Consider the following 11,879-nt stretch of genomic DNA (forward strand, 5'->3'; position numbering starts at 1 on the left):
CCTTTTTTTTTTTTTTTTTTTTTTCTTATGTATAGGGACGCGGCGTTCCGGGCTGCGGGAGAACTTTGCACAGGAACACCGGAAGGCTGTGGCCGTGTGCGGGGATCTCCGCCTTGTGGGACAGCCCCGCACTTCCCAGGGCTCGCTGGGGACGTTCAATAAACGCTCGGATTAATCCCACGTAAAACCGTTGGGCGTGAAAGGTGGCTGCAAGCTGCCGGCCGCCCCCGGCGCCAATGTCCCGGTTTTTATTGAGGATTCGGGTGGGGACCGGTGGGAAGAGGCTGGGTTCGGTATCGGGGGGAGATAACGGAAAGAGTTGGCTTTCGGGTTCGTTCTCGAGGCCGCCGCTCGGTGCGGACAGCCCTCCCTGCACCTTTTTTTGTTTGTTTGGTTTTGGTTTTGTTTTTTTTTTTTCTTTTTTGGTCAGAGCGCTCCTGCACCTGTAGTTGGCTCCATAAGGGGAGGAAAGACTGGTTGTGCCTTTTCACGTTTCGAGAAGGTCTTGAAGAGCTTTCAAGTGCAGAAAAGGAGACAGTGACGGCAGCATCCGCAGTCAGTCAAACTGCGAAATACTTGACCGTCTACGATCGAGCCTCCTTATGCCCTCTTTGTTGCCAAATCTCCCTGTATTGTCTGTCGGAAGCAAACCGCGAGCAGTAAACATAACCTAAATTTTAGAGGGTCTTCAGAGAGACCGAGGGGGGGCACAATGCTGGGGAGGCGGGCTGTGGGGCCCACGGCGATGAGAAACCCTCCGCGCTAGTAAAGATGCTGGGTGTGCATGACGACAACAAATAGTTCGGCTGCAAAAGGGCAAGAAAATAGTTCTGGGGAAAGGAAAGCCTTGCCGCAATAAGCTTCCTGTTCTGAAAACTGCGCTCAGTGTTTGTGCTTGCTGATACAGTAGGAGGCAGGGTGAGTTCAGAAGGAGCGATCCATCCTCGCAAAGGGATGCAAAATGTCGTGTTTGGTGGCCAGAGACGGGCAGATCTCTTTAGGTCCGGAGCTCAAGCTGAGAGGTGGAAAAAAAATACCTCCCTGCAACTTTTCCATCTCTGCGACTAAAAAGAGAACGTGACAGAGCAAAGGAAAGAATCTCGGTAATTGATATTAAAAATCGATCTAAATTTTTCTGCGCCCAGATGAGCACAGCCCTTCGAGAAGTTCAGGTCTCCAAAATAACGCAGTGAGATTCAACGCAACAAACATGACAGAATCACCTTGCCTCGGGTCCGGTTTACCTCTGCCCTTTCTAGTTTCACATAGTCTGCAGTTCCCTACGCAAAATCACAACCATACAGCTCGGGTTCGGGACACAAATAGCTGCTCTGTGTCACAGCATGGGGCTTCCTTCTCGCCTCTATCAAAAATTACTTCAGATTATGGGGTAAACCAGTATTTGAAAAATCGTATCGAAGTATTGTAGCACTTCCCTCCATCACGGCGTTAAAGAGAATTTAGGATTTTGGTGGTGGTGTTTTGGTTTGACTTTAACAGAAGGATACGCGCTTTCCCTAACGGACAAAAGGCAAACAGAAAAGAACAAGCGCCTGTTAAGACCTTCTGAGCTCGAAATACTTTAAATCCGAACAATAACCACGTTTTTCTGAAGCTGCATTCCTGGCCAATTTTGAGAAGAATTATCGCCTTCTGGCATTATTTTCATTGGAAAAGAGGAAAGGTGGCAAGAGAGCCGTGAATTCCCTCATCCTACATTTTTCTAATAAGACTTCGTAGGCTGTCATCAGCCTGCACGCTTACAAAGCGCCTACGAGAAGAGCCTACGAGACTCAAACCGGCAATCGGGAATATTTCAATTAGCTCTACCCGACAACGAATGCCTTTTAGCACACGTTGCTGCTGTTAATTGCAGGCACCCACCCTACCGGCAAAGGTAAACGCTCGGCTTACCGCATTTTTAAAACAAAACAGAGCCGAGGGGAAAAAAAAAAAGAAAAAAAAAAAGAAAAAAAAAGAAAAAAAAAGAAAAAAAGGAAAAGGAAAGAAAGAGGTAAAAAAAGAAAAAAGAAAGAAAGAAAGAAAAAAAAAAGACAACAATTTGGATACTATAGAACTTGACCTTTCGGAGAACAGCGGCAGTAAGTTAAACAGTCCCCTTTGCACGCGATGTGTATACATAGAGCCGCGCTATCGAGGCGTCCCGGCTCTGTTTATATTCCTCCAAAGAAGAGCTGTAGCTTTCCCCCGCTTTGTTTAGCTTAGCTAACCGGGTGACCGTGCTCCCAGCCTCTGCCTCTTGGCCACGTCCATCCTTTGCAAAACGTTCTGCAGCAGCAGAGCTGCAAAACTCGCAGCGTTTTGAGTCTCCCTAATCCGGCTGAAATACTCGGGGAGGCGGAACGAATGCATTTTGCTTCTCCAAACGCAATGCCTCCCTTTGTTGATGTTGTTTTCGTCGGGCTTAGGAAAGGGAAGGCTCGATTTTCCCCCTTCCTCGACACGGAAGTCCCAATTACTGTATTAAAAGAGCAATTCAACGTTAGACCAAATAATCGACATTGATAATTGTGCTGAGCGCAGCAACCTAACAGCAGGCTCCCTGCAATTACCCACACATTCCGAGGCTTTAAGCGAACATTATCTCTGTTTCACTTAACAGCAAATAAAGCAGAGAACAGTCCATGCCGGGCGTGTTTTCTCGCTCCCTGCCTTCCCCGGAACTCTCCCGATGGCTGGGAAAGGCGTTTTGGGGTCCCCCCGCCTTGAAAAGTGGATGAAACCAATATGATGCTTGAGGGGGTGTCGGGTTTTTATTATTATTCTTATTTTTACTTTTGGGAGCGAGCAGCGGGGAGGAGCAGTCTCAAAGTAGGCATCGGGGCCGCACGTGTGCGCGCTGTGCCCGCGCACACACACGCCCGGTTCGCAGAGGGTGGCCGGGCTGCAGCCTCCCCCGGTACCCCCCCCCCCCCCCACCTCCTCCCCCTTGCCTCGATTTCCCTTTGTGTGCAGGAGCTGCCCCCACCTCGGGCACGTACAGCCTTGTGCCAGCGCTGCCCCGGCTCTGCCACGGGGTGAACGCGGCGGGGGGGGGGGCCGCAGCCGGGCCAAGTAGGTGGCGTCCCGGGGCCGGGCAGCCCTGTCGTGTCTGCTCTGACACAAGCTGAAGTTGACTGCCAAAGTGCTATAAAACCGCAGGTCAGTCTAGAACTGTTTTCGGTTCTCCTAGACGCGCCGCGTTCAATTATAGCCTTAAAAGCCGTAATACAAGTGCAAGAATTTGTTTGCCATCACCCAGAGGCGGGGCGAGGCTCTGCAATGGTGGCGCCTTTGTTATCTCAAAGTCACCGAAATCCCAACGCTGCCTCTCTGTCCGCGGGGAGGGGCGGCAGTGCGGGGGGACGGGGGGGGCACGGTCCGTGCCGGGTGCCCAAAGAGGGCTCCCACCCCTCGACCCCCCGCCTTCCTAGCCGAAGAACCGGGATGGAAATGAGATGCGTTAAAGAAAAAGCCAACCAGAGCTCTTGCACCCCCCCACCCCAAGTTAGAGGAGGGGGGAGAGAGGGAGAGGGAGAATCCCCAAGCGTTTTTACAATCCCCAAACGACAACGCAGTCTTCTGCTAGCGGTTTTGACGACATGCGATCCCTTTCCATCCACTTTCTAGCAAACACGTCAAGCCTGAAGATTAATTCACTAATTTCAAGTTCAGCTCGCAGACACGCAGCGAGCATAAGAAGTTCTTGCAGCAAACCAAAATAAAGAGTTCATTACGGGGATACGTCCGGAGCGTTTGATTTGTGAACGGTAACCCTTGTAAAATAAGAAAACGGCATATAAACATTAATGCTAATAAATTAGTTTACTCCACTACAAAGTAATTACTTGATAATATTGAATTTACAGCTCGAATTCAAATGCATCAGTTAACTATAACGTAGAGAAAATACATAATGAGAACTTTTTTTTTTTTTTGCAAGCAACATGATTAGATTTGTTATCGAGTCGGTTATGATAAGCTGAGCAATAAATAAACAAATCGATGTTGATATTTAAATACCGAAGATCTCCAGAATTTACTATAGAACTTTCTCCGGATATATAAATACTTCCACAACGCTGCAGAGGAAAAGGGGGTGGAGGGGGGGGCGGAATCCAAATATTATTTCTCCAGCATTTCGGTCTCCTTTCCATCAGTCTCCCCTGTCCACTGGGGCACAGACCTCGAGCTCCATCTGATTTCATCAGAGCACCGACACCACAGCAGCCTTTTGCCGCTCTATTTTTCTGTTATGATTAAATCCAGCCGGAACCCAAATGTTTCTTTTCTGAAATCGAGCATCAGAACAGCAAAAAAAACTTTCATTATTTTTTCCAACAGCCGAGGGATGTCCATGCCTCAAAAGGTGCTGTATTCTTTGGCGTATTTCTCTGTTTTCTTTGGCTGCGCTCGTTCGGTGGGGTGTGCATTTTTTATTGGCAGAGAAGTACTTTTTAGTCTCTGCCCTGTACAATCCGCTTTCTATATCATCCCTTTCATGCAACAATAGTAAAAATTTAACCACGTTTTTAAAATAGGTCTCCCCGGGTCTCAGCCTTCGGCGACGGTACCAGACAGAAAGGAAAGGATCTCGGGACGGCGAGTTTGTTCCTAGGGGTTAACAGTATGTCAAATAATTTTAACTGGGCTTCTGGCAATTAAAGCCGGAGTATTTGTCGAAGCGGGGCAGCCCTACATCCACCGGTTTTCCGAGCGGTTAGAGGCGGTGCGGACGCGAAGAGATCAGCAAACACTTTTTAGCCCAGTGCTCTGCAGTTTAAAAGGCTTTTCTGGCGTGGCAAATAGGCAGGGGATGGTTCGGGGAGGCGGGGGTGGCGGTGAGGAAAGCGAACCTGCGTTCTGGGAATCCAATACTGCTAAGTACCTCTGGTGAGGCTTGGCTGGAGCCGCACGGGGTATTTGAGGTTAATATGTAAGGGAGGGAAGGAAGACACTAAGCGCTTCGGAAGTGAACATGAATGCAAGCATGTAATCTATTCACCATGAAAATCAGTGCAGACTTGACCCAGGCACATTCTTGCTAGGAAGGTTTCCAGCAAAACCCTGCAGGGCGAGGGGGCTTTAAATATATATATAATTTCTTTTGTGGGGGGGAGTGGGGGGTGGGGAGGTGGGGGGCATGGGGTGAACCTGAAGACCCAACCAAGGCAAATGTAGAAAAAAATAAATAAATAAGGAAAAAAATAAAAGGGGAGGAAGCCATCAACCCTAAACTGACCGCTTTCCCAAAGAGCGCTTCCTGCTAGGAAGCAGCTTTCTAGAAGGAGTCGTTGCTTCATTTCTCCTGCTCCCTTCCTTTCGGAGCCTGCCAACGAGCCGCCACACACCCCAGCAAGCGAACAAACAAACAGAGAGCTCTCACCTAGCCCTGTGGGCATTGCTAAGTGCTGCAGAACCAGGGGGTGCGAGGGGCCGGGCGCTAAGTGTGGGGCAGTGCCGAGCGGTGCCTTTGTATCCTGCACTGTACCGGGGCCAACCTGCGCGCTGCTGCGCGGTGCTGCGCTGGGCTGGGAGGGCGGCGGGGGCGGGCGGCGCGGGGCCGTGCGGTGCGGGTGCGGGGCCGCGCGGTGCGGGTGCGGTGCTGTGCAGGGCCGTGCGGTGCGGGGCCGCGCCGCGCCGCGCCGATCTGTTGCTTCCCCCGAGATGGCTACAAAGAGGCGCGGGCCCGCAGCCGCCGCTTGTCAATTTGCACGGCGCGTCACGTGGCCGCACCTCCCCGCCGAGGCCGGAGGCTCTCCACGTCAGCTTACGTCTCCCAATTTCTTACTTCACGGATCTGCTTCAAAGGGGCAGCTGCGCTAGAGAATCATGTTAAGCTCAGCTAATGCGGAGAAGCCGAGGTAGCCCTAATGATGGATTTTGATGAGCGTGTTCCTTGTTCCTCTAACATGTATTTGCCAAGTTGTACGTACTACGTCTCGGGTCCTGATTTCTCCAGCCTCCCTTCTTTTCTGCCCCAGACCCCGTCTTCTCGCCCTATGACATACTCCTACTCCTCCAACCTGCCCCAGGTCCAACCCGTGAGAGAAGTGACCTTCAGGGAATATGCCATTGATCCCTCCAGTAAATGGCACCCCCGGAACAACCTGCCCCACTGCTACTCCGCAGAGGAGATCATGCACAGAGACTGCTTGCCTTCCACCACCACCGCCAGCATGGGCGAGGTGTTCGGCAAAAGCACCGCGAACGTCTACCACCACCCCAGCGCCAACGTCTCCTCCAATTTCTATAGCACGGTGGGCAGGAACGGGGTCCTGCCGCAGGCTTTCGACCAGTTTTTCGAGACGGCGTACGGCACGGCGGAGAACCCGTCCTCCGCGGACTATCCGCCGGACAAGAGCGGCGAGAAGGCGCCCACGGCCGCCGGGGCGACGGCGGCAACTTCAAGTTCGGAGGGCGGCTGCGGCGGGGCGGCGGCGGCGGGGAAGGAGAGGCGGAGGCGGCCGGAGAGCGGCAGCAGCCCCGAGTCATCTTCCGGCAACAATGAGGAGAAATCCGGCAGCTCCAGTACGTATAAAGGCAGCGCCCGAGCGCTTTCGGAGAGGGACTTGGAAATGTAGCGCACCGCCGCTGTTAAATTTTTATATGCTGTTTTATAAGCATATAAGGTTTATGAAGGGCCTTTAGATTTCCCCCAACAAAACTTTGTTATAAAAGGCGAGATCACGTGTTTAGTGCTGAAATTGGCCGTGAAATACCCACCGGGCGACGGATGCCTTTAAAAAATTTTCTTTCTCCTTCCTCTTTTTCTTTTTTTTTTCTTCTTTTTTTTTTTTTTTTTTTTTTTCGGGAATCGTAATAAAGGGGGGCTCTGCGGTCGGCTCTCGAAAATATAATAACGTGCGTCGGGCGCCTGTAAATTCGGCAGAGAAGGGCGATCCCGGCTCCTTTGATACCGATGTAATCCCGTGATTTTATAAAAGCCATGTGTTGCACCGGGAGCCTAGTTAGGAGCCGCATTCAAAGCCATCGCCGCTTTAACGATTGCGCTCGAGCCGCGTTGAGCAGATAAAGTAGCCGCCTGAACTGTAGCAATATATTAAAAGAAACAAATTAACCTAAAGCTGGCCTTTTTGTCTAAAGGAAGCCATTTTACCCGGGCGCTGTGGCAATTACGCGTTGCCTTCTGTCCAACAGTTTGTTACTTACAATTGTTATTCAATCTGTCAAAGGCTGATTTTTTTATGTGGGCTTTTTAAAAGGCAACGCCAGTATACAGCTCGGGGAAAAATACCTCGACAATGAACTGTACCAGAAAAGGAAGTTTTTAAAGGGGTAGCGGCTAGATTGAATGCAAAGGGCTTCTGAGCCTCGAGCCCTTTTCTATTGCGCTTAATGAACTTTAAAACCGCGGCGGCTAAGCGCGAGGAGAACACCCCGAGATGGTGGCCGAGCGTGCTGGAAAGCTGCCGGCAGAGCGTGCGGCTGCCGCGGGCGCGGGGCTGCGCCGTGCCGGGGCCGCGCGGTCGCTCTCGGCCTCCGGAGCGGGGAACGGAGCTCCGCGGGGTGCCCGGCTGCTGCGGGGGCGGCGGGGGGCGGCCGCTGCCCGATCTCAGCTCGCCCGGCTCCGGCCGAGCGTCCTCCGGGGGCTTCCTCCCTGCCTCTCGCCCCTTCCTCTCGCGGAGCGAGGCCTCAGCCCCGCTTCCCGGCGGGGTTCCGCCCTGCCCGGGGCCGGAGGCGTCCCGGTGGGTCCCGGCTCCCCGCAGCTCTCCGTGCGCTCAGTCCTGCGGCTGCCCAGGGCGGCCGCGGATCGGGCGGAATGAGCGTTGTAGCGTGTCGAGGTGCTTTGCCCCTCTGTTCCCCCCCCGGCCCCGCCGTGACAAACCCTTCTGCCTTTTCTCGCTCCACAGGTGGACAACGGACCCGTAAAAAGAGATGCCCCTACACCAAATATCAGATTAGAGAGCTAGAAAGGGAATTCTTCTTCAGTGTCTACATAAACAAAGAGAAACGCCTCCAGCTCTCCCGAATGCTCAATCTGACCGACCGCCAAGTAAAAATATGGTTTCAAAACAGAAGAATGAAAGAAAAAAAAATTAACAGGGACCGATTACAATATTACTCAGCTAATCCACTACTCTAAAACTCGTAGCGTTTTTCAAGACGAGATTAAATTCAGATTTTGCCCTTGACAAGGTCAAGCCACGAGGTTACGTGGAGGAAGGAGGTGTGTATCTGACGGGACTCGAAGAACCCGAGGTTTTCCATACATGTAAATCTGCTCTGGACGTTCCATGACGGTTTATTGTTTTGTCTATATATTTACGTTCCAACTGGAATCGGTTTGATTTTGCCACACGTGGCGTCCATCCATTTCCACCGCGCGCGTCACCTCCGAGCGCCTGGCCCACGCCTCTCACCTTCCCGCACCGCGTTGGGCAGATCCGGGAGGGGACAGGGCTGTCCCCGTGTCCCGCTGCCCCCTCGGAGCGTGGCGTGGGCACCGGCACCGCGAGCGGCCGCAGCCAGGACGCAAACTTTGGGAAATGATCTCTCGTCCTTCCCGGAAGGAAAATGTCTGTGGTTGAGGCAGTGCGCCATTGCCCATGGGTTTGAGAGGGGAATTAAGGGAGGGGGGAGAGAAGTAACACCGGCCACAGGGGGGGGGGGACAAGCCTACACCTTCACGAGTCTGACCACGAGCAGTTGTAACACGGATGTAGGATGGGTACAATAGTGTTTCCTTTGGGGTGGGAGGAAGCGGGGATGGGGGTGGGAAGAGAAAGAAATGAAAGACTGAAATATTTACTTTAAAAAGAAAAATCAGGTATAAATTTGCCATACATCGCAAAGAAACAATCACTGAAAAGAAAAAGGAAAAAAGCAAACAAAACGAAGCAAAGATTTCTCAAATTATAACTAGCACTCATTTTATTTATGACAACGGCCTGTGCGTTGCCATCTTTTCGGAGACAAATCATATTAAAATGCTAAAAATAAACCATTTTTTAAAAAGCGTGAATTTCAGCGTTTTAAAAGAAAAAAAATACGGAGAGGAAACTGACCTTCTGGCTTCTGGCTCGCAAACTTTCTTCAGGAAATACCTGTGGAGAACGACAGTTTAGCAAATACCACACAACACTTAATTGAAACTTGGAGTTGTGCAATGCGCTAACGTTGGATCATTAAAATAACTCAATTGCATGCTCTTGTAAAGGTGACCAGTGAGGAGTTTAATCAGAAGCCAAACAGTGTAAATACGGTCATTTTGTTGTCGTCTACTTTAAATGTCACGAGCTCTACTTTGTCGCCCAGCCGACGGATGCAAAGAACGGAGAGTCGTTCGGAGTTATTTTAAATATCTAAAAATATATATTTTTCCAAGAAGAACAAAAAGGGGAAAAAAAAAAAAAAAAAAAAAAAAAAAAAGAAAAAAAGAAAAAAAGCAATTTTAAAAAGAAAAAGAGGGAAAAAAAGAAAAATATTTAAAATTCTATATCGGTTTACAAAGGCTACGGAGTTCTATCGTTAAGGTAATTTGCTGATGAGAATATCTGAATGTATATTTCATACAGGAGCGATGTTTTACAAGACTTGTAAATAATAAAAAAGAGGAACCCATGACCTATTTTATTCGAACGCCTTTTTTTTTTTCCTCATTTTTTTTCTCCTATGGGGCTGAAGGGTGTGGGGTTTCTTTACATGTGCAACAAAGTGGTGATAAGGAAGTTTTTTGATGAGTAAATTTACCAAATGGATGTAAGTTCTTTGTCACGGTTCACCAAACGCAGTATCTTTATATGCCATCACTGTTTTCCATATGTATCGACTATGTGTATATACCGTTTTCTTTTAATATCTGAAAGTACTTGGTTGCATGTATACAGTGGAACAGCGCACAAGGCAAATAAAAACAATGGAAACTTTCTCTTTTTCATTCTGGCGTCGCGTTCCTGCATGTCGCTTTGCCTGATGTGGCTTTGGCACCCGAAATTCCTCATGACCTTGTGGGGTCATTTGGGGAGAAACGATTGTCCTTTTGTAGAGCTCGGCTGTTAAGTCTTCAGCCTTGGTGTGGCCAAGCAGACGTGGTCTGGTTAGGAAAGGAAGGTGGAGAAGGCTCCTCGTGAGGCCGTGTCCTTGTCCTGTGGGGTGAAGTCCCTTGTCACACCGGCATGTGACACCGCAGTGTGCTCCGCCACGTGTGGCAGCGTAAGAGGTGCTGGGAGTGCTTGAGACTCATTTTAGAGACCCGTCCCTAAAGAAAAGGGGCGGACGAGCCCTCTGTGGATGGAGGGCTCAGGACGATGAGGGCCCTAAGAAAACCATTGCCTCCTTCGAGAAAAAACGCGCTTGGCAGCGCGGTGGAAATGGGCCGGCTGGGGTTGTCCTTGATCTCCAGGGCAGAGAGGGGTGGGATGGGGCGGGGGGAGGGCTGCAGGGAGAAAATAGATGGGAGGGAGGACCAAACCAAAACAATGGCTGGGATGGGAACGTGTTTTGGGAAGAGCAGCCGAATGTTGAGTGTTGACCCCGGTCCTGATCGGGAGAAGAAAGTACATTCTGTTTTCACATTGTTTGCTGGCTTTGAACTTCTGTATTGCTTGGACATCACCCATAACCTTGAGGTGAAGCACTCCCACTGACGCGGGCCTTGCTGACAACCATCGCCGGCCAGACAGCGCCTCGGCGGAGGGAGCGCTGAAAAACGAAGGGAAGGGAGGCTCTGGTGTTTGTTTGTTTGTTTGTTCGTCTGTCTGTCCGCGGGGAAGGCGAGCCGAGAGGGGACGGACGGACGGACGGGCGGCAGGCAGGGAGAGAGGGACGGATGGGGAGCGGACGGGCAATGAAAGTTTAGCGAGAAAGCTTCCTTTCCCTGTTAAAAATTAACTGGCATTCACGGCCAATCCCAGAGACAGTTAAACTACGGAGTTTCTCCGCTCGGGGTTTGATTTCCTAGCCCAATAAAATCGCATCCTCTGTGTTGCTGTGACAATGCGGCCATAAAAAGTGTCCGTGACTTGTCCGCTCGCAGAGGCGGAATGCACCGCTATAAAGGCGGCGGCTGCCGCGCCGGGCGGAGCGGGAGGTGAGCGGCCGGCGGCCCGCGGCGGGGCCCGGGGCTGCGCGGGACGGCGCGGCCGCCAGATGGCGATCGTCAGATCAATGTCAAAGCCGCCGGCCGAGGAGAGCAGCCCGGCGGAATCTTGGCCTTTGTTCACTTCGCGGCCGCACGCTCAATTAGCGCGAGGGACCAGGCGGAGGTCGGGCAGCGGGGCTCCGGCGTAGGCGATGCGCGGAGGTAAGTGCTCTGTGCGTGCCCCGCGGCCAGAGGGGACGGCGGGTGCGGTGCCAACGCGGGGCGCGGGGAGGGCCGGCCTCGGCACCGGCAGTGGAAGCGGAGCTCGAAAGTTGGTGATTAAAGTGGTAAATGAACGTCGCAGGGGCTTTCTGAGGCGCTGCTGACCTTTTTCTGTTTCTTGGTGAAGTTTTGGCTGGCGGCGTGGAAAATCCACGGTATCTGGAAATACTTCTTTTTGCAGAGAAACTCGTAGATTTCTTCCAGTTATAAAAATTGTAGCACTGGAAATATTATGAAACTTGACATTTATGTGGGGAACAGTAGGTGTCTTCAATCAACTAGATCTATGGCAACCCAGACTACAAATGACAGACAATTCTGACGATCTTATTGGACTTGAACTGTAGTTTAGTTAGGGTCGCTTGGTAACTTAAAAGGAGAGCCTGCTTCCTCGCAGCTGGATGCAGCCTGTGGTAAACAAGTTTTGACACACTTATGCTCAAAACTAAGCATGCTGTTGCACGTTAAGTCAGCATGCATGAAGGACCAGATTGCCGGCAGTCCACCCATCCATCCATCCATCCATCCATCCATCCATCCATCCATCCATCCA

General features: G+C 51.2%; 1 protein-coding gene across 1 annotated transcript; it reads left to right on the forward strand.

Annotated features, from left to right (window-relative positions):
• Positions 1-5,729: 5,729 nt before the first annotated feature.
• Positions 5,730-8,580, forward strand: HOXA11 (homeobox A11). The gene is made up of 2 exons (XM_042833045.1): positions 5,730-6,531; positions 7,875-8,580. The coding sequence occupies exons 1-2, from the start codon at positions 5,874-5,876 to the stop codon at positions 8,105-8,107; spliced, it is 891 nt and encodes a 296-aa protein (XP_042688979.1). The 5' UTR covers positions 5,730-5,873; the 3' UTR covers positions 8,108-8,580.
• The last annotated feature ends 3,299 nt before the right edge of the window (positions 8,581-11,879 follow it).

This window comes from Centrocercus urophasianus, unplaced genomic scaffold (genome assembly GCF_019232065.1).
Source record: "Centrocercus urophasianus isolate 14NV4802_14NV808 unplaced genomic scaffold, USGS_Curo_1.0 seq_1094, whole genome shotgun sequence".
In the NCBI taxonomy this organism is placed as follows: Eukaryota; Metazoa; Chordata; class Aves; order Galliformes; family Phasianidae; genus Centrocercus; species Centrocercus urophasianus.

Bases quoted from the DNA above. Each gene is read 5' to 3' on its own strand.
- HOXA11 (XM_042833045.1), top strand. From the start codon at position 5,874: ATGATGGATTTTGATGAGCGTGTTCCTTGTTCCTCTAACATGTATTTG. The intron at 6,532-7,874 runs GTACGTATAAAG...CTCGCTCCACAG, and splicing joins GGAGAAATCCGGCAGCTCCA to GTGGACAACGGACCCGTAAA.